The following is an 18,569-nucleotide window of genomic DNA, read 5'->3' as shown; positions in this document are numbered from 1 at the left end:
GATTTCAGTTCAGGTCATGATCTCGCAGTTTGTGAGATAAAGCCCCGCATCAGGCTCTGCACTGACAATGGGGAGCCTGCTTGGGATTCTCTCTCTCTCTCTCTCTCTCTCTCTCTGCCCTCCCCTGCTCATGCTTTCTCTTTCTCTCTGTCAAAATAAATAAATGAATTAAAAAAAAATGAAAGCACATTAAAGTGAGGTGGGATTTCAGTGTATAATGTGAAATAATTATTAAATATTGCCAAATGCCACATCTGTTAATTATTAAGCAGATAGCCCCTGCTTAATAAACCAAAAGGTACTGTTCCTGCCACCCAGATTTTTCACGCTTCTGTACAAAACAGCATGTGTGTTGGGTTTAGAGTGTTGAGACCCTAGGAGGCATCCAGCGTTAAAGGTTTTTCGCCCCCCAGGCTTTCTGGACTCAGTCCTTTCTGACCCCGTGTTGCTTCTTTGACAGTTCTGCAGGGCAGAACCCAAAGCCCCACGCCCTAGACCCCTGGCTCTGGGGTGAGGGGCAGGGACGGGTGGACCCAGAGCACAGCAGTTACCCCGGGTGTGGCTGTCACCACTCAGCCGCTGACATTTGTGGGCACTCCCTGTGCACTGGACTCCACAGCTGCGGCTCCTCCCTCAGCCCAGAGCCACAGAGGGGTCAAGTGGGAGAGGGCTGGCATCAGATCTTTGGCTCAAATCCAAATGAGGAAAAGTAGTGATGTCTGAGCACAGTCCTGAGGGATATGTGTGTTTCCCTGCGTCGGCTTTCTCTCCACAGTCAAATCAGATTTTCACAACTGAAGAGCTGTTTTCTATGCACACCCATCCGTCCTTCATTTTCCCTGAACACTATGACTCGAGAAAGAGATTATACTTTCAGATGAACGTTTAATTACAATTATTAGGAAGGTTGTCGTTATGCCAGTGTCCCTGGGGAGATTTTAGCTCATGGAGTGAGTTTTTCCAGCAATTGATTTGGTTAGAAAATAAAATACTCCTTTGCGAATAATCCTTTAAAACCTACCACTTGTATTATTTTTAAAAGAGATGTTGTCAGTCCGTTCTATAAAGTATCTGTGATTAGCCCAAATACATCTGTTGATTACTACTTAGCCATAAACCTGCCGCATCTGAGATCGCGCGTTGGGTGTTTCCCACGGGTGCATCCAAATGCTTAGGAAAAGGGAAAAAAATGTAACACATCTGGTTTTCGAAACCATTCTCATGGAAAATTTTACCCTTGGGTGGAAAATAATGCAGAGTCACTCAGCTGGAACCTCACGTTCAGTGTACTTCATTGTCATCCCACTTTGCCTCGTCCTTCCCAAGCTGATTTCCTAGCTCTTCGCCTTGCAAGAACTAATCACTTTGTACAGTTTGCGCTAGAAGCACACAGGGGGCCTGCGGGGTAGGGTGCCGACGGGCAGAATCAGGACTGCCTTTAATGGACCCGTCTGTCCATAGCAGTTAAGTGCACAATGCCGTCCATCCGAGGACAGAAGATTAATGAGCTCTACTGTACGACAGCTGATTGCCTGGGAGTGAACATTCTCAGTTAGCGGGTCTGCCTCCCTTTCGTGGCATGGGTATTAGCTGGACAGCCTGCCTGCAAGAAAAAGAACACGTGTCTCAGAGAGCCGCGCCCTTTGCAGAAACCCTGAGATCCTGCCAAGGTGATAATCAGAACGGGGAACGTGGCCTGACTCCTTTCCCAAGGCAATTTCCCAGGCCTCGGTCTTCGCTCTGGGTCGTAGTGAACATTGTCACAGTTGCACGCAGTAAATGGCAAAATGCATCATGTCCAAAGAGGTAAAATGTATCGAGTCAACTTTGGGAATAGTTCATAAAAAATTACCAGGTTGGGGCGCTTGGGTGGCTCAGTCCGTTAAGCGGCTGACTTCAGCTCGGGTCGTGATCTCAGTGTTCATGAGTTTGAGCCCCGTGTCAGGCTCTGTGCTGACAGCTTAGAGCCTGGAGCCTGCTTCAGATTCTGTGTCTCCCTCTCTCTGTGCCCATCTCCCTCTCGCACTCTGTGTCTGTCTCTCAAAAGTAAAATAAAAAAACATTAAAAAAATGTTTTTAATTATCATGTTGGAAAACACTCAGCTGTGTGAATGTTCCCTGTTAACTGATCTTTAGTCACACGACTAGTGCTCTAGTGGCAGGAACCCGATTGTCCTCGAGAACAGAAAGCACTTTTAGCTCCCCTGGCCTTCTGGAAGAACTGGAAACCATGCAAGAGCTTATTGGATAGCTCTCACCTAGTTCCAGGAAGCTTGCCACTATGTTAAGCTTTCGAGACCTAAGGCTTCATCTACTAGTAATTCCCCAAATCAAGATTTTTAATGCAAGCGGATTAACAGTGCCAGAATTATGTGGTTCTAATAGGTGATCGCCTGTGAATTGGATTCATTTATTCAAAGAGAAGTCACTTTTTCTTCCAGGGATGTGGCATAATATTCTTTATTAAAACATCTAAGTATAGGGGCGTCTGGGTAGCTCAGTTGGTTGAACATCCGACTCTTGATTTTGGCTCGGGTCATGATCTTGCGGTTCACAAGTTCATGTGCTGACAGTGCACAGCCTGCTTGGGATTCTCTCTCTCTGCCCTTCCTTGCCTCTCTCTCTCTCTCTCTCTCTCTCTCAAAATAAACAAACTTAAAAAAAAAAAAACATCTAAGTATAAATATAGAGAACCTGATTTAAAACTCAGAGCAAGATCTGATGAAATTATGTTTCATGTTAGTCTCCAACGACAGCTGGTCACTAAAGAGCCTCCCTTGGGACCCAGCTTTAGGACCAAGTAGAATCTGTTTCCCTGGACCTTTGTCACTCACTGGTCCAGGACTCATTTGGAGCCTAGGGCCTTCAAGAGCCATCCTAAGTAAAAGTCAGTGCCTTTGGCTCCCTGGGCCTCCCAGACTTCGACTCACCTGGGTACCCACTTTTCTGTTTTGCCCAAGATGCAGAAACTTCCCAAAAGAGCACCTGTGCCAGACAGGGCCTGTATGTCAGAACTGTGATCTGCTCTTTTTTTTTTTTTCACATTTATTCATTTTTGAGATACAGAGAGAGAGAGAGAGAGAGAGAGAGAGCACAAGCGGGGGAGGGGCAGAGAGAGAGGGAGACACAGAATCTGCACTTGATCTTAGCCAAAAGGCCGAGAAGCGATGCAGACACAGAATCTGAAGCAGGCTCCAGGCTCTGAGCTGTCAGCACAGAGCCCAATGCGGGACTTGAACTCACAAACTGCAAGATCATGACCTGAGCCGAAGTCGGACGCACAACCAAATGAGCCACCCAGACGCCCCCCACCCCTTTTTTTCTTAATAAGGAAACTCTCCTCTTCAGCCTAATTGTGCATGTTGTACCATGGTTTATTCTGTGGACTTTGCAACTGTATAACCTCACCTAGGAGATAAGCAACTCTATAAAAAGAACCAGACTAGGGGCGCCTGGGTGGCTCTGTCAGTTAAACATCTGCCTTCAGCTCAGGTCATGATCTCATGGTTCGTGGGTTCGAGCCCCATGTTGGGCTCTCTGCCGTCTGTGCAGGGCCTGCTTCGGATCCTCTGTCCCCCTTTCTCTCTGCCCCTCCCCCTACTTGCTTGCTCTCTCTCAAGAGTAAATAAATTAAAAAAAAAAAAAAAAAAGAACCAGACCAGAGCTTATAATTATGAAACATAATTCATGTTTGCTGTGTGTTTTTGTTTGTTTCTGTTACTGTGCAAATAGCACAGATGCAGGAGGGGAAGAGCCACAAATGCTGAAGGATACTCAGGAAAGGACTCTCTCAGTCCCCATCCCCCCCCTCCCAGTGTTAGCCATGGTCAGCAGTTTATGACATACTTTTCTACGTGTGCAACAAACCCTAAACCTCACTACTAAGTGATTTCTTCCCATCTGGCCACTTGATGTTCATCAGACCTGCCCCGGTTTCTTTGAAGCCTTTGGCTGGTAACTCTGGGTTTATAACTTACTGAATACATGTCCATCAATTCCTTCACAAACCCACGTTTATTCTTGGGAACCTCTCTGAAAATTACAGTGACCTGCAGCACAGAGCCCATGTGGCCCGGATCACCTGCATATTCTCAGCCAAAGGACAAACGACTTTTTTGTACAAACATGAATTTCTCATCTCTGGAACCCTCCATCAGAGATTATGTTTTCGTGGCCAGTCTTCAGTGACGCCTTCTCTTTCATCTGTGGGAGGATGGTAGTTTTAGAAAAGAATCTTAAAAATAATCCAAATGGAACAATGGAAGTAAGGACGACAAATGGCTTATTAATAGTAAAATGTTGTTGGATGTGTACATGTATCCTTTCTGTCTGATCGCACAGTAAAGGACTTGTCTTGGGACTCTTGCCGGTAGAGGGGTTACTTTATTGAATAGTGTATGAGGTGTCCCTCTTTGTAATTATGAAATAGGACCTATGCCTCCCTGTGTTGGGGGTCAAGGGCAGCTACCACAGCATTCTAGAACTCCCTGCCTATGTCTACTAGCCTAAATGAATAGGAAGTGGAGGCCATCTGGCATTCTGTGGGTGGGCCCTTAGCAGCAGGTCAACAGAACAGAACAATGTATCTGTTCCAGTGTTAGATTACACTCATCTCCAGCATTAATGGCTCTGATACAGGCAAAGTGGTTGATGGTAGCTTAGCTCTTTCACAGAATTATGAAACACATATCTTAGAAATCTTACGCAGGAACGATTTTATCAAATAGCTGGCATTGCATCACAAATATCTTGGTGTGTTACCTTTCTCAGAAACTTCCTCTTCGCTTTCCATTAATGCTTATTGTATATTTGGGTGGCAGCCTTAATTAGCTGAAGCCCAACCTTGAACTTGGTATAAAGTTTAACACTTTATAGCACAGTCCAGCTCCTGATCCCAATTTTGGAATTATGGTAAGGCTTGCCCAAAAGAGATGAACTTGGAAGGGCTCAAATGCCCTTAGCCTAAGGAAAAGGAAATGGTGGAGCCATTTTATTCCTGCTTTTTTGTAAGAAAGCCAACAAGCTGATCTTGAAGAGATTGAAAAATTGGCCTTTTTCATTGAAATTGGCCTATGCTTAACAGATATATAAGCTAAAAGGTTGCATAATTGGGCCCCTGGCACAGAAGTTTCCGAAAAGTCTGCATCCAGGAAGACTTTCATCCAAAGACCTGTAAACGAACCAGAGAATCTTGATTCCATTCTTAACCTGATTAGGATCATCTTTTTACCCAAAACATTGCCCAGCAAGGGCCACCGCGGGGAGAAAAAGTAACACAAGTAACTTTAAAGCATTCTTTCAGGATGGCTCACTAATATTATTACCTTTGGTATGGAGGATGGAAATCGCTCCTAGAGATTAAGTGGCTCTCTTAGGCAACGTTTCAAAACAACAACAACAACAACAAAAAAACCTGGGTAGAATATAATGTCAGAATTTAAGTATCTTGGCTCGGTTTGTCCAGCCTTGAGTGGGACAGACCTGGATTGCAGTCTGTGTTCTGCACTTCCTAGCAGAGAGAGCCTGGCAGGTCCTTAGCTGCTGCGTGTTCTGGTTCCTCCTCTGTAACAGGGAACGTGACGGTACGCACCTAGCACTGGTGCAAGAAGCAGGTAATAACATCATGCAGGTGAATGATCAGCATACCTGATCTTAGCACACCCTCTGACCCATTAAAAGCAATTAGAATTACTCTTCATTACTGGGTTTGGGGTTTGGGGTTTTTGTTTGTTTGTTTTTGTTGTGAAAAGTTGATAAGCATCGGGCCCATCTGGGTCTTCAGAAGTTTTTTCTTGGACATCAATCATTGGCGTTGTGCACCAATGGCCGAGAGCTAGTCTGGCTTCTTGCCATATCACATGCTGCTCCTGGGTGATTATAATAACGAGTATCAATGACATTGATCCTGTGGACTCTCCTGCTCCCTTTGGCCACCTTCATCCCAAAGCAATTTTTGAACTCCTGCCATGATGATTAATATTATACTGGTATAACAGCACATTATGTTGATCACTCTGACCCAAATGTGCATGAAAACATTAAGGCTTAATTTTATTTAATCTGATATTTGCTAATGGCAGCAAGTACTTATTTCTAGAGGAACCAAAATTTCAGTCTGCAAAAGGACTATTAATGTGACCTCCTGCTTTCGAGGACCACAAAGTTCCGGTCCTAATGTTGTCAGAGGCATTTAGTGCGGGGCTAAGAACCCTACAGGCTGGCTACATTCACAAAGTGGGGTTTGTAGGGAGCTATCCATTACATACAAGAATTGATTACATAGTTTTTTGCTTTTTCTTCCACGAGCATGAGATGACTACTCAGACTGGATCAAACCTCTTACCATTAGGTTATGCTTAAAATGCTTAGACTTAAAAAATAGTGATTGTTTGTTTTTTTGAGAGAGAGCGAGCAAGCCATGAGTAGAGGAGAGGGGCAGAAGGAAAGCGAGAAAGAGACAGAGACAGAATCCCAAGCAGGCTCCACTCTGAGTGTGGAGTTCCATGTGGAGCTCGATCCCATGACCCTGGGATCATGACCTGAGCTAAAATCAAGAGTCAGACACTCAATTGACTGAGCCACCCAGGAGCCCAAAAGTAGTAATGTATATATTTTTTAAACTTAAATTCCAAAGATGAAAATCCCAAACGAATCTACCATAAAATATAAATAAATGTTTTCAAACAAATTCTGTACTCAGAAGGGTGTGTATTTCTGGAAAAAAAAAACTGCAATACCTCTTCTCACTCACCTGTGCTTACATAATTTTTAAGTACTTTTGGTGTCAAGTTGACTTATTATAGTTATTTATTATAGTTGTACATATACCCTGAGCAGCTTGCTGAGTATAGTGGTAATTTTCTTACATTCAGGTGGTTGGAAGGAATGTGTAGGATTTTTAGAAGGTTCTCTAGTTGCTGAATCTTGAAAATGTTAACTGAACTGTACCCTTCATGGCTTCAGTCTCAGGGCTACTAAAGTAAAAACTGGTGTTCAAAGAGAGAAAAATGAAAGAGCAATAAATGGTAACAAATAGGCCTTTCTACCCAAGTGAAAGTCTACCACATATAACTTCAGACAACTTACAGGGAGAACTGGGGAGTTTTCAGTAATAAATTTGCTAATGTTAAGGAGTTTCTCTTTTCTTTTTTTTAAATGTTTTTATTTTATTTTTGAGACAGAGAGAGAGAGAGAGAGAGAGCGGGAGAGGGGCAGAGAGAGAGGGAGACAATCCAAAGAAGGCTCCAGGCTCCGAGCTGTCAGCACAGAGCCCGATGCAGGGCTCGAACTCACAACCCGCGAGATCATGACCTGAGCCCAAGTCAGAGACATAACCGACTGAGCCAGCCAGGAACCCCAGGAGTTTCTCTTTTCTAACTCAACTTCATTTAAATCCAAACATACAGCCAAAGTATCTTAAATTCTTCCCAACTGTGGCTGACCATTTTTATCTATGTGCACATGTGTTTCGGGGATTAACTAGTTTTAGAATCACGACGGACTCTCCACGTGATGGAGGAGAGCTGGGAGTAGTGAGTGTCCTGCTGCCCTTGGCATGAGAGGTTTATCAAGCAGAGGGGGATTTGCTCTGAGAATAAGGGGTCCTGTGTTCCCAAAGTCGAGATGGTCTGCATCCAGACAGAACTGAGAGAGCTTTAATTCTACCTGCCTCATAAGTGCACCAAACAAGATGGCCCGGAGACAGTCTGGAAGCTCATGATGCACTAAGTGTTTTCTGCCCGACTGAAAGAGATGAGCTCATGGGGCTTTTATCATCCAGGTACCATAATTGATTCAGGATTTAATGCACTTAGACAAACCTTTCTGGTATAGTGTCCGTGCCAAAATGTACTAAGATAGCCAGCATGGTTTTGAAATGTGCCTTCAAAGGGCAGGGTGGATTTTAGAAAATATAAAATCTCTAAGTTAGGTGTAAGCAGATTAGGGATAAAAATCCCATTTTCATTTATGAGACCTGTTTGCGTACTTCCCACAGGCTGAGCACTGTGTGAAACACTGGAAATCAGGAGTGGGTAAGGTTTTGTCTCCCGCCCGCCACCCGTGTACTTTACCGTGGCGGTGGAGTGATCAGGGGCGGCATGAGAAAACAAGTAGGTGCCATGGTTATTCATGCTGTTGGTGCAGCAGAAAGGAGGGGCACAGTGATTCTATCTCAGAGGACCATGAGGAAGCCTTCACGAACAAGTTAAGCGTTCACTTTTGGCTTTGTTTATGAAAGCTCAGCATGCCCTTCCCCACATGGCCATACTGATCCATACGAGCCACACAGTATGACCACGCTGTGCTTATAAGAGACACAGAGCCTATTTTTTTATTCCCTTCTGGTTCAGTGGCTGGTATTAAAATGACAGAATATGTCGGTGAGTGTTCAGATCTTGCTAGAGCTGCATCCCCAGTCACAGCTTTGGACGTCTGAAGTCACATGTAGCGTCCTCGCAGCCCTGGCTTCCGGGTTCCCCGTGGCCTCCTACAGCTTCCTCCCTTCTGCTTCTGGGCCTGGAGGACCAGCCTGAGTGCCAGCCTCCCTCCTATTCCGACAGGCCTTTAGGAGTCTTAGCCCCAGGAGCCTGACAGCCGGCAGCAGGGGAACCCCCTGGCTGCGTCCCACTAACCGTGCAGACTTCGCACCTGCTCTACATACACCCACCGCAACAGCCCCTTGGACACAGCCCGGCACCCCGTTGATGCTAGGCTCCCCTCCTCTTCGGACCTAAAGAAAACCCTGGCACGAACTGGCAGACCCGACTCCATGTTCCCCCCTGCAGGTGGTGGAAAACCAGCAGCTGTTTGGTGCGCTCAAGACCCTGCTGGAGGACCTGCACGCGGAGCTGCGGGAGGACGAGCATGCGCGGCGGCGGCTGCAGCAGCAGTACGCCAGCGACAAGGCCGCCTGGGACGTGCAGTGGGCGGCGCTCAAGTGCCGCCTGGAACAGGTACCTGTCCGCGGGGTCTCCCCTGCCCCAACTGTGGGGCCTCCGTTGTCTGGGCCAGGTGGGGAGAAGGCACAGTACCTCGGATCCAGGGTGATCCTTGTCCAAAGAGATCATCGACTCCGAGGTGAAAGCCTGGAACAGCTGCCAGCTCGCTCTTTTCGCGCTCGCTCTCTCCTTAAAATTCCCAGCCTTGGGGCGCCTGGGTGGTTCAATCCGTTAAGCGTCCAACTTCGACTCAGGTCATGATCTTGCAGTTTGTGGGTTCTGTGCTGACAGCTGGTAGCCTGGAGCCTGCTTCAGATTCTGTGTCTCCCCCTCTCGCTGCCCTTCCCCACTCACGCTCTGTCTCTCTCTGTCTCTCAAAAATAAACATTAAAAAAAGTTTTTTTTTTTAATTCCCAGCCTTTCCGAGACACCTTCGTCCCCCTTCCCAGTCCCTCTCCCGAGAAGGAAACACAGTCTCCACAGAACGCCTTTGGCCAGTAGCATTTATTTTCCCATTCTGCACTGAACGAGGCGGTACTTAGCCCCATCGAAGGATGGCCCAGCGTGAAGTGGTGATCAGAACACGCTGACACAGTTCAGACAGGAACAAAGAAAATGCAGATTGTGGCTTAGTTATCTCTGGAAAAGGAAAACATGTGCATTCCTTTAGATTTCTCCAAATACTGAAAAGAGCTTGTAGACCTTCCACTACGTGCCCTGGAGGTCTGATCAGTTTCCGTGTCCTTATCTCCCCTGGAGGAAATGGAGGCCCAGAGGAAGTGTCGGGTCTCAGATCATGGAGCCTTCAGTGCTCGAGTGGAGAGAACAGGGTCCTGCCTGCACCCTCCCAACAGAGCAGAGACTCTTTGGAGATTTTAGACCAGGGCCATGGTTGTTAAGGTCAGACTTCTCCAGAAACGTTCTTTTCTTAAGTGTTTTCTCCCTGGAAATCCTTAAAAGCAATGTCACCTCCTGCCCAGAGTCTGCTCACTCAGGTGGTTTCTCCAGATCTCTTCCAGCCCCTTGATCATCATGGGAGGAAATCTGTGCATCTTTGATAATCTACTTTCTAGGCCCTGTTTTGAGGCAAGTCTTAAACTAATTAAAATTTTATATGAATTGGCCAAGTCGTGAAAGACAAAGAAATTTTCCCAGAATGGAGACATCTTCCAAATGGCCTTGATAAGAGATGAAAGGGCCTGTCATGTCAAAAGCAAACAGCTTCCCTGGTACCCACAAGTTCAACTGCATTGCCAGCTGGCCCAAGGGAGCATCGCTATCAGGTTCATAGCCCTAGGTAGAGCAGAGACACAGCCTTCTCTGCAGAGGAAGCAGCAAAGCATAGCAAAACCAAAGCACCAGGCCAGGCTGGCGGAGCTGCTGACCCAGTTATGAATCCTGTCTACCTGCCCGGTAGGAGATTCTTACTAGATGCTCTGTTTATCTTCGTGCACAGCCTGGAGCATCCGCAGTGGAGGAAAAATGAGTAAGGATGCTCTTTAAGCCTATTTTAAAATATGTTTGTGGGGGAGAAAGCTAAATATTTTCAAAGATGTAAGTGTAGGTGTAGCTAAAGAAAGGAGGCCTAATCTTTGAGATGAGCCGATTTCAAAATATTTCATCTTTGTTTTAGAGAAACCTGGCATCCACCCACACGTGTGCTACACATAAAGCCTCGGGAAAAGTCAATAACACTGAGAAATAAAAATAGGACTTCAAACCCAGAAGCAAGGTGGCACTAGGTGAAGATTCATCTTCCGCCCAAATCGTTGAAGAAGGTTCTGACACAATTGCAGCCCAGGAAGCAGTGAATGCAGGCCGAGGATGGTTCACTTATAATCACACCCCCCCCCCCCCCGTCTTTACTCTCTTCTACTTAAAAGCAAAACAAGTGAATCCTATCAGAAGTTAAGTATTTTCTCTCCGTGAAGGCCATGTGGTGTCAATGCCCAAGTCTGTGATTCCTTCACTCAACTCCCAACTCAGACCTTGTTCTAGATGCCATCAAATAAGATGTTTCTTGAAGGGGCTGTCAGTGCAGTGGGAGAGCCAGACAAGGGCGGCAATTTGTAATAGTGTGATAAGTGTCCCACGAGGCCTATACGTGGTGCTGCTGGTGGCGGGGGAGGGGGATGCAGAGGCCACACCTCAGCCTGAGGTTTCAGGGAGGGGGTGTTCATGAAAGTGCTGCTGCTTAGCATGAGTCTTGGAAGATGAATAAGAGTGGGTACATGGGAAAAGAGAGAAAGGATGTTTCAGACAAAAAAAGGCACAACGAAGAAAGGAGCATAGTACATCTGAGGAGCCGCACCTAGTCAGGTTATGAGGGAGAGGAAGAATGTGCAAAAGATTGAAACAGAAATCCCGACTGTATCACGGAAGTAAAGCATTTTGGATTTACCTCTGCCAAAGATTGTCCTGACTTCAAGGAGGAGGATGGATTAGAAGCCCAGTAGAATTGAATAGAGTAACATGGTTCCATCTATAAAATCCGGGGGTCTGCCGAACCGGAATGGGGAAAACATGCATCTGTATGTTCACTAATCTTTTGCTAAAATGTATCATGTTCTGCAGCAACAGTAAACTTCCAGTTTCTTCCTCCTGTCCTCTGCTGTTGTTGCCCCAGTTTACTTCTACACGGTCTGTAAACACACATCACGTTGCACCTGTTTTTGCTTTAGGCACTCAGTAACACTTTAAAGCAAGGGGCGCCTGGGTGGCTCAGTCGGTTAAGCGTCCAACTTCAGCTCAGGTCATGATCTCACAGTTTGTGAGTTCGAGCCCCGCGTCGGGCTCTGTGCTGACAGCTCGGAGCCTGGAGCCTGCTTGGAATTCTGTGTCTCATTCTCTCTCTGCCCCTACCCCACTTGTGCTCTGTCTCTCCCTCTCTGTCTCTCATAAATAAATAAATAAATAAATAGGTTTTTAAAAAGGGGAACATGAGTTTGGGAACACCTGGTGGCTCAGTCGGTTGAGCATCCAACTTCGGCTTGGGTCATGATCTCACGGTTCGTGGGCTTTGCACTGACAGCATGGAGCCTGCTTCGGATTCTGTCTCCCTCTCTTTCTGCCCCTCCTCCACTCGTGCTCTCTCTCTCTCTCTCTCTCTCTCTGTGTGTCTCTCTCTCTCAAAAATAAACATTTAAAAATGTTTTTAAATAGGGGAAACATGAGTTTTTATTTGTACTTCTGTCATTTCCAGTGTTCTTCATTTTTTGTGTGTATAAGTAAGAGTGTCTCTTAGTATTGTAATCCTTCTGCCTGAAAACTTCCTCCATCATTTCTTGAAATACAGGTCTGCTGGCAATGATTTTCTTTTATTTTAATTTGTTTAAAAATCATCTTTGCTTTAGTTTTGAAAGATATTGTTGCTGAGCATTGAAGTCTGTTGAGGTTGACCCTTTCCCCCTTCAGTCCTTCAAAGATGTTGTTCCATCATCCTCTGACTCAAATAGTTTCAGAGGAGAGGTCAGCTGTCATTCGTGTCTGTGTACCTCTGGGTGTGGTATGTTTTTCTGTCTGCCTCCAAGGTTTCCTGTTTGGTGTTGAGCAGTCTGAATATGATATGTCTAAATGGAAGTTTGTTTTTTTGTTTTTTGTTTTTGTTTTTAATGTTCATTTATTTTGAGGGAGTGAGATAGTGCGAGCAGGGGGAGGGGCAGAGAGGGAGGGAGACACAGAATCCGAAACAGGCTCCAGGCTCCGAGCTGTCAGCACAGAGCCTGATGCGGGGCTCTAACCCACGAACCGCGAGATCATGACCTGAGCCGAAGCTGGACGCTCAACCGACTGACCCACCCAGGCGCCCCTAGATGGAAGTTTCTTTGACTGTTTGTTTTTGGTATTTAATCTCATAGCTGTTTAACGGATATTTATTGTGAACTGGTAGGTCCCACTGCTACTCCATCACCGCTGTCCATACAGGGGCTGAGGACTTAGGGACACGTACCTGCCCTCCAGGAACTCTGCAGAAGGAAGACAAGATAGGGTGGTAACCAAGTCAGGAAGTGGAGCTGAGAAGCAGATGAGAGGAAGCTAAGCGGACTCACTGCTTTACATTCCGTGTGACTCTGTCAAATGCTCCTAACTAGGACTTTAAAACTGAAAAGTGTTTTTTCCATGAGACTGGTCAGATCTGGGCTGAAACATGTCTCCAGGGACAATATGCAAACGTGCTGAGATGTTCCTCACCTGTTAATACAAGACTGGCCAGGGATTAAGGTCTAAGTCTTTTCTCCTTCCCAGCTGGAAGAGAAGACGGAGAAGAACTTGGGAGAACCAGGCTCTTCCGCCGACAGCAAAGGGGCCTTCAAGAAGGAGAGGGAGACGCACCAGAAGCTCCTCGCTGACAGTCACGGCCTGGTTATGGACCTGCGTTGGCAGATCCATCACAGCGAGAAGAACTGGAACCGGGAGAAGGTGGAGCTTCTTGACCGTCTAGACCGAGACCGGCAGGAGTGGGAGCAGCAGAAGAAGGAGCTCTTGTGGAGAATAGAACAGGTAAGGGAGCGCGAACAGGGAAGAGGGTACAGACAACTAAAGTGACCTGGAAATCGGAGCACTTAGGGGAAAAAAATAGATCAGCCTATTGCGAGGTCCTGACTACATCAGGATGTTCCATGGGCTTCCAAAGGAAGAGGAAAAAATAGCAGAATTTCTAGTGTGGGAGATCCAGACTGGGCCCTGCTAGTATACAGATCTCATCGCAAAGCTTGTGGGTAACTTCCTTGTGTGTATACGTGTGGGAGGTCTGTGGTCAGGGCTGGGGGCGGGGGGTGGCATTTTAAAAGAAGTTAAAGACTAAACTTGAAAGATGAGGTTATTTCAGGTCTTATTAGGTGATTCCTGCAAGATGCAAACTACCTTTGAAGTTGGCCACTAAAGATGTGGTCACAGTCACTGCTCCAACTTGAATGGAATTGCTGTCCATTAGGAAAGAAATTGCTGAATTAAGTTGGCAATCAGGCTGTTTGCACCTGCTGTGGATCTTGCTGAGCTGTGATTAGGACCGTAGTCGGAGAGGGAGCTGGTAGTTCATTGCCTTCAGCTAAACAAATGATTCCAACACCCAGATGAATTCAGCGGGGGATGGGGAGTTGTTTTTCTACCTTCCAGATAATAGAAACTAAGTCTACATTGCGTCAGACTTAGGACGGTTTGCATAGTTGGGGTCATGCCTGAGTGATGCACAAATTAAATTTTCTCATTAAACTGATGAAGGCTTGGAATTCTTCCCTGGATGGAGTTTTACATAGCATATGTGTATTTTTTTATTTATTCCAGCCAGGCACGCTTATAAATTTATGAAGCCTCAAGGAAACGTATTAATCAATAGGAAACCAAGTTCAGGAAAAATAACATTACTCTATTACAAATACCCATACTGCTGGCATTTATGTGGGAGCCTTTTGAAAACTGTGCTCTATCATTCCAAGATGTGGTACCTGTGTTATGCAGGTGTAATGGCCAGGGTTAGTTTCTGTATAATGTCCGGGAGGGAGAAAAGGTGAATGAGCTAAAAAAAAAAAAAAAAAAAAAACCAGGAGCCCTTGGCCCAGAAAGCGTTGAGAAGAGGGGCACCTTGGTGGCTCAGTCGGTTGAGTACCTGACTTCGGCTCAGGTCATTATCTCATGGTTTGTGGGTTCAGCCCCCACGTCGGGCTCTGTGCTGATAGCTCAGGGCCTGGAGCCTGCTACGGATTCTGTGTCTCCCTCTCTCTCTGACCCTCCCCTGCTTTCACTCTGTCTCTCTCTATCTCAAAAATAAATAAAACTATTTTTAAAAAAATTTTAAAAAAGCGTTGAGAAGAAAGCACAGTGCAGAGAAAAAGGAGCAACAGTTCCTCCCAGATCTGATTACGCACACAACTGAGCCACCATACTGATATCTGATGTGGCTCCTTTCAAAATTCCCCAAATTCTATCAAAGGAAAGGTGACCACTTCCTGTTTGGCCTAGAAATGCATCATTTGAGAAGAATCTTCTGCATTAAATCCCCTGTGCGCCTGTGCTCTCCTGAATGGATCAGCTGTTAGGTGGAAATGGCAAGAGCAAAAATAGCATGTATTCTTGCAAAATGGTCATTGATTTATCACATCCAGCTTCAGCTAACCAGGATCTCCGTAACTCCAGGCACCTTGTTACCAGAGAGGTTCCCTCTTGGCCTTCCCTCCAGGAGCACTCACTGTGTCCCACCTGTACCACAGTAAGGCTGTCACGATCCCTGCCATGGCCCCTCTGGGGTCCCCTTTGGCTGTGAGCTATGGGCTCCTTGGTCTTGGCATTGCTGCTTTTTAGAAGTCACACCCTGGCTATCATTAAAACAAGCTGTTAGGGTTTTACTTGGAGGAAGGAAGAATTCCTAGTGAGGGAAAATATAGTAAGACATCTGATGATATTGAGCTTTTGAAGAGTTCGTGACCAGAGAAGTGCAGGTGCCCCATTTTAAGAAACTGTATTTTGAAAGATAAAAGCGGGCATGTGCTTGCTGAACCCTATTTCCGACTCATGTCCGTATTCCGTGTCGGGACCGCAGCAGTCTTACCAAGCCGACAGCCTCAGAACTTCAGTCCTCAAGGTTAACGTCTCTGAACGTAATGGATGCAAGACACATGGGTTCCAGGCAGTCATCTGTTCCTGAAATCTGTGTGGTGGCTCCCACCGGCTTTGTACAATGATCTCACTGCTGTTTTTAGAAGAGGATTTGTTGCCAGTGAATGATGCTTCAGATATGCGGTTGTGGCTTTCAAAAATAAATCTGGCCTTTTCCCACAAATAGTCAGCATTTTAAAAGACAATTTTATAAACCTTGGTGCCCAATCCTGAAAATTAGATAAAGCAGTTATAGGCGTTCTCCGTAAAAGAGGAAAGTGACTGAAGTGTGTGTATGCGTGGAAGTTTTGTTTATCATTCATTGAATTTTTAGCCCTGCATTCCATAGATAAACAAGAAATAGAAGTGAACATTCTTCATAACGTATGCTCTTGACATTTGACTACTTGGTGAGCCACGTAACCTTGACTGTGATCACCCTAACACAGTTGGTGAAGGAAGTGACACTAAATCCATTTTCCACTTTCAGAACACATGCTTCATACTCGTCCGGTGTCATTAAATTCCGACATAATTTCTGTGCCACATGAGGCATTTTATATGATGGATGACTGTGGGAATGTGGTTAAGGTCATATAACACATATCATCTATCTTATCAACGTCTCTTGTCCTGGTCCAGATTTGACTGGGTGATAGTTAACTTTTATGGAGTCACACTACATTTCTCCTTAGAATTAAGTTCCCAGTTAACACGCAGATGATATAGGACCCGCCGCTGTACTAAAGACCTAAAGGAAGGACCCTGTGTCGTTCCGTTCTCCTTCCAGTAACTTCCTTAAATCAACTGCTTCTACACCCTGAAAGGCCATTCTTTTAAAACCTACTCACAAAGTGACCTTTTTTTCCTTTGACCATTTGGGTAAGGTGACACCTTTGAAGGTTTATTGTTTCCTGTATTACTTGAAATGCAAAGCTTTTCCGTTTTCTATTTGCACTAAAAGTTGTCCTGCTGCAGGATTCTAAGTACAGTAGGTGCTGATGGCTGGTTTGAAATGACTCTCCTAGGAAACCCGATCCTTTTAAGGACCCATTATTCTATTACAACACCCCAGAGGCATCTTACAGCAGATACCTCCCGCTAAACCCATTCCAGTTCATTTTTAGGAAACCTAACACTTCCCAGCTTTAGTATACATTGCTTCTGGCCGCCTGGGTTTATTTTTGAATTCCCACTTTGCTGAGTTAGAAATGTGCTGGTTCAGAGCTCTCCTCCTTAGTCATTCTTTCCTCCCCTTCACACACACCCGCGGAGCACATTTACAGCTTCGAATGTGATTCTTGTGTTTTAATTCTCACCGAGAATAGCTTAGGGATGATCACGTGTTGAAACTCAATTGCGCTGACATGCGTTAGATGAATAAAAAAAAAAAAAAGCTTTCCTTTTTTGTTGTTTTGTTTGTTTGTTTGTTTGTTTTTTGGTTTTGGGGTTTTTTTGGGGGGGGGGGTTTGGGGTTTTTTTTGTTTTTAAAGAAAATGCTAGCATCTTTAAGAGAACTGAGAAGAATTGTGTCTTGGGGTTGAGAGCACAGGGGCGTAGCTGAAACCCAGAGCGATTGGCTTGTTCGCTAATTCAGCTGTGACCCGGCCTCAGACTCTTGACATTTAAGCTCTGGCTACGTGCATCTCCATCTTTCTCAGAAACTGAAGATAATCCACCGCCTCAGAAATTACTAAAAATGAGGAAGAGTCCCCTTGTCCCCATTCTCGCACGTGACTTTGTTCCTGATGATGCAGAAACCACACATACCTCCTGCTCCTGGATGAAGGCTTCAGTGAGGACCCAGAGGTGTAGCTGGTGAAATGGGCTGTTAAAAAAAAAAAAAAAATTAATGCTTCCAAGGGAGTTTTGGAACTTCCTGGCACCCTACTTGAGGACTGGAAATCTTTCTTCTTCGGAAAATCCAAATGTCACTTTCGCCCTTCAGATAGTTTTCTTGTTCAGAACAGCAGCCAACGTGCTAGAGCGTGTGAGCAGGTCACCCAGCAAAGACCCCGGTGGAGACACGTGGGTGGAAATATCCTCAGGCCTCAGTTACGCTTTCTGCGCCTGTTTTGGAAGGAAGGCGGTGAGGAAAGCTCCAGAGAGTCCGGGGGGAGCCGTCCGTTAGGGCTTCTCCAGGGAGTGAGCACCATTTCTGCACACCATTTCTCTGCCTGTCGCTGTGAATTCACATTGACTTCCTTCCTAAATGGCTCCAGGTTGTTCGTTCTAATGCCGTAAACAGGCAAGATGTGTATCAGTGCGCCCAGGCCCGAGCGAGGTCAGTGGTGGTCGTCTTGATGACAAGCATTGAGCTGTCCAATGGGCCTGGCCCCTGGTGGGCTCGCCTTTCTTGTGGCTCCTCCACAGCAGGAAGCCGTGCTGTCCCCATTTCACAGATGACGACACTGAGCTGAGGAAACCAGCAAGGCACAGGACAATGGCTCCAACTCAGACCTCCCTAACTCCGGGGGTTCCCGAGTTTCTCAAGTCAGGCAAAAAAAAAGTATGGCTCTAAAGTATGTGACATATTTTTCTTGTCTTCAGTCAGATCCGATCTTTAATCGACTTTATAGCTAAGCTTTAACCCTCTCAAGCAAAGTGGAAGTTGCTTTTGACACCCAGTGGTTACAACCCAGTTCGATCACTTAGGTGACATAGGGGACCCATCCTAAATGACAGTATTATAATTAGGAAACCTGCTGGTTAGGAAAATCAAATTCACCCTCAGAAATTTGCTGCCACTGATGGTTTTCCATTGAGTGTGCCTTAAGTTCTGAAGGTATAAAGGGAGTTCTAAATATGTCACTTAACAGTGTTCAATGTTTTAAATAAATGTATAATTTCCGTGAGCAGTTCGCCAAGTTATATCCAGTACTCCAAGTTACACATAGGAATATATATATTCTCGTCAGAAGGAGTTGGCTTGTGTGTATAGTTAATGCAGATTTTCCAGTCCGGATAAAATTGTGATTTTTTATTTATTGAGATGCTTTTATTTAAAGCATCTGTAATGTCGTGTTACTTTTGGAATTA

At 45.6% G+C, this 18,569-nt stretch overlaps 1 protein-coding gene across 11 annotated transcripts in view; it reads left to right on the top strand.

The window, feature by feature from the left end:
- The window catches only part of MTCL1 (microtubule crosslinking factor 1), a 128,913-nt gene that overhangs the window by 95,483 nt on the left and 14,861 nt on the right, over window positions 1-18,569 (top strand). For 10 of the 11 annotated variants that reach the window (XM_027068506.2, XM_027068499.2, XM_027068500.2 and 7 more), the window contains 2 exons: window positions 8,787-8,954; window positions 13,185-13,439. In XM_027068506.2, coding sequence (XP_026924307.1) covers window positions 8,787-8,954; window positions 13,185-13,439 — 423 coding nt within the window. The remainder of the gene's footprint in view (window positions 1-8,786; window positions 8,955-13,184; window positions 13,440-18,569) is intronic. The other variant, XM_027068505.2, reaches the window with a different exon arrangement.

The sequence above is a fragment of the Acinonyx jubatus genome, chromosome D3, assembly GCF_027475565.1.
Source record: "Acinonyx jubatus isolate Ajub_Pintada_27869175 chromosome D3, VMU_Ajub_asm_v1.0, whole genome shotgun sequence".
NCBI lineage: Eukaryota > Metazoa > Chordata > Mammalia > Carnivora > Felidae > Acinonyx > Acinonyx jubatus.
The sequence above is the reverse complement of the archived record's forward strand: the minus strand, read 5'-3'. Positions and strand labels throughout refer to the sequence as shown.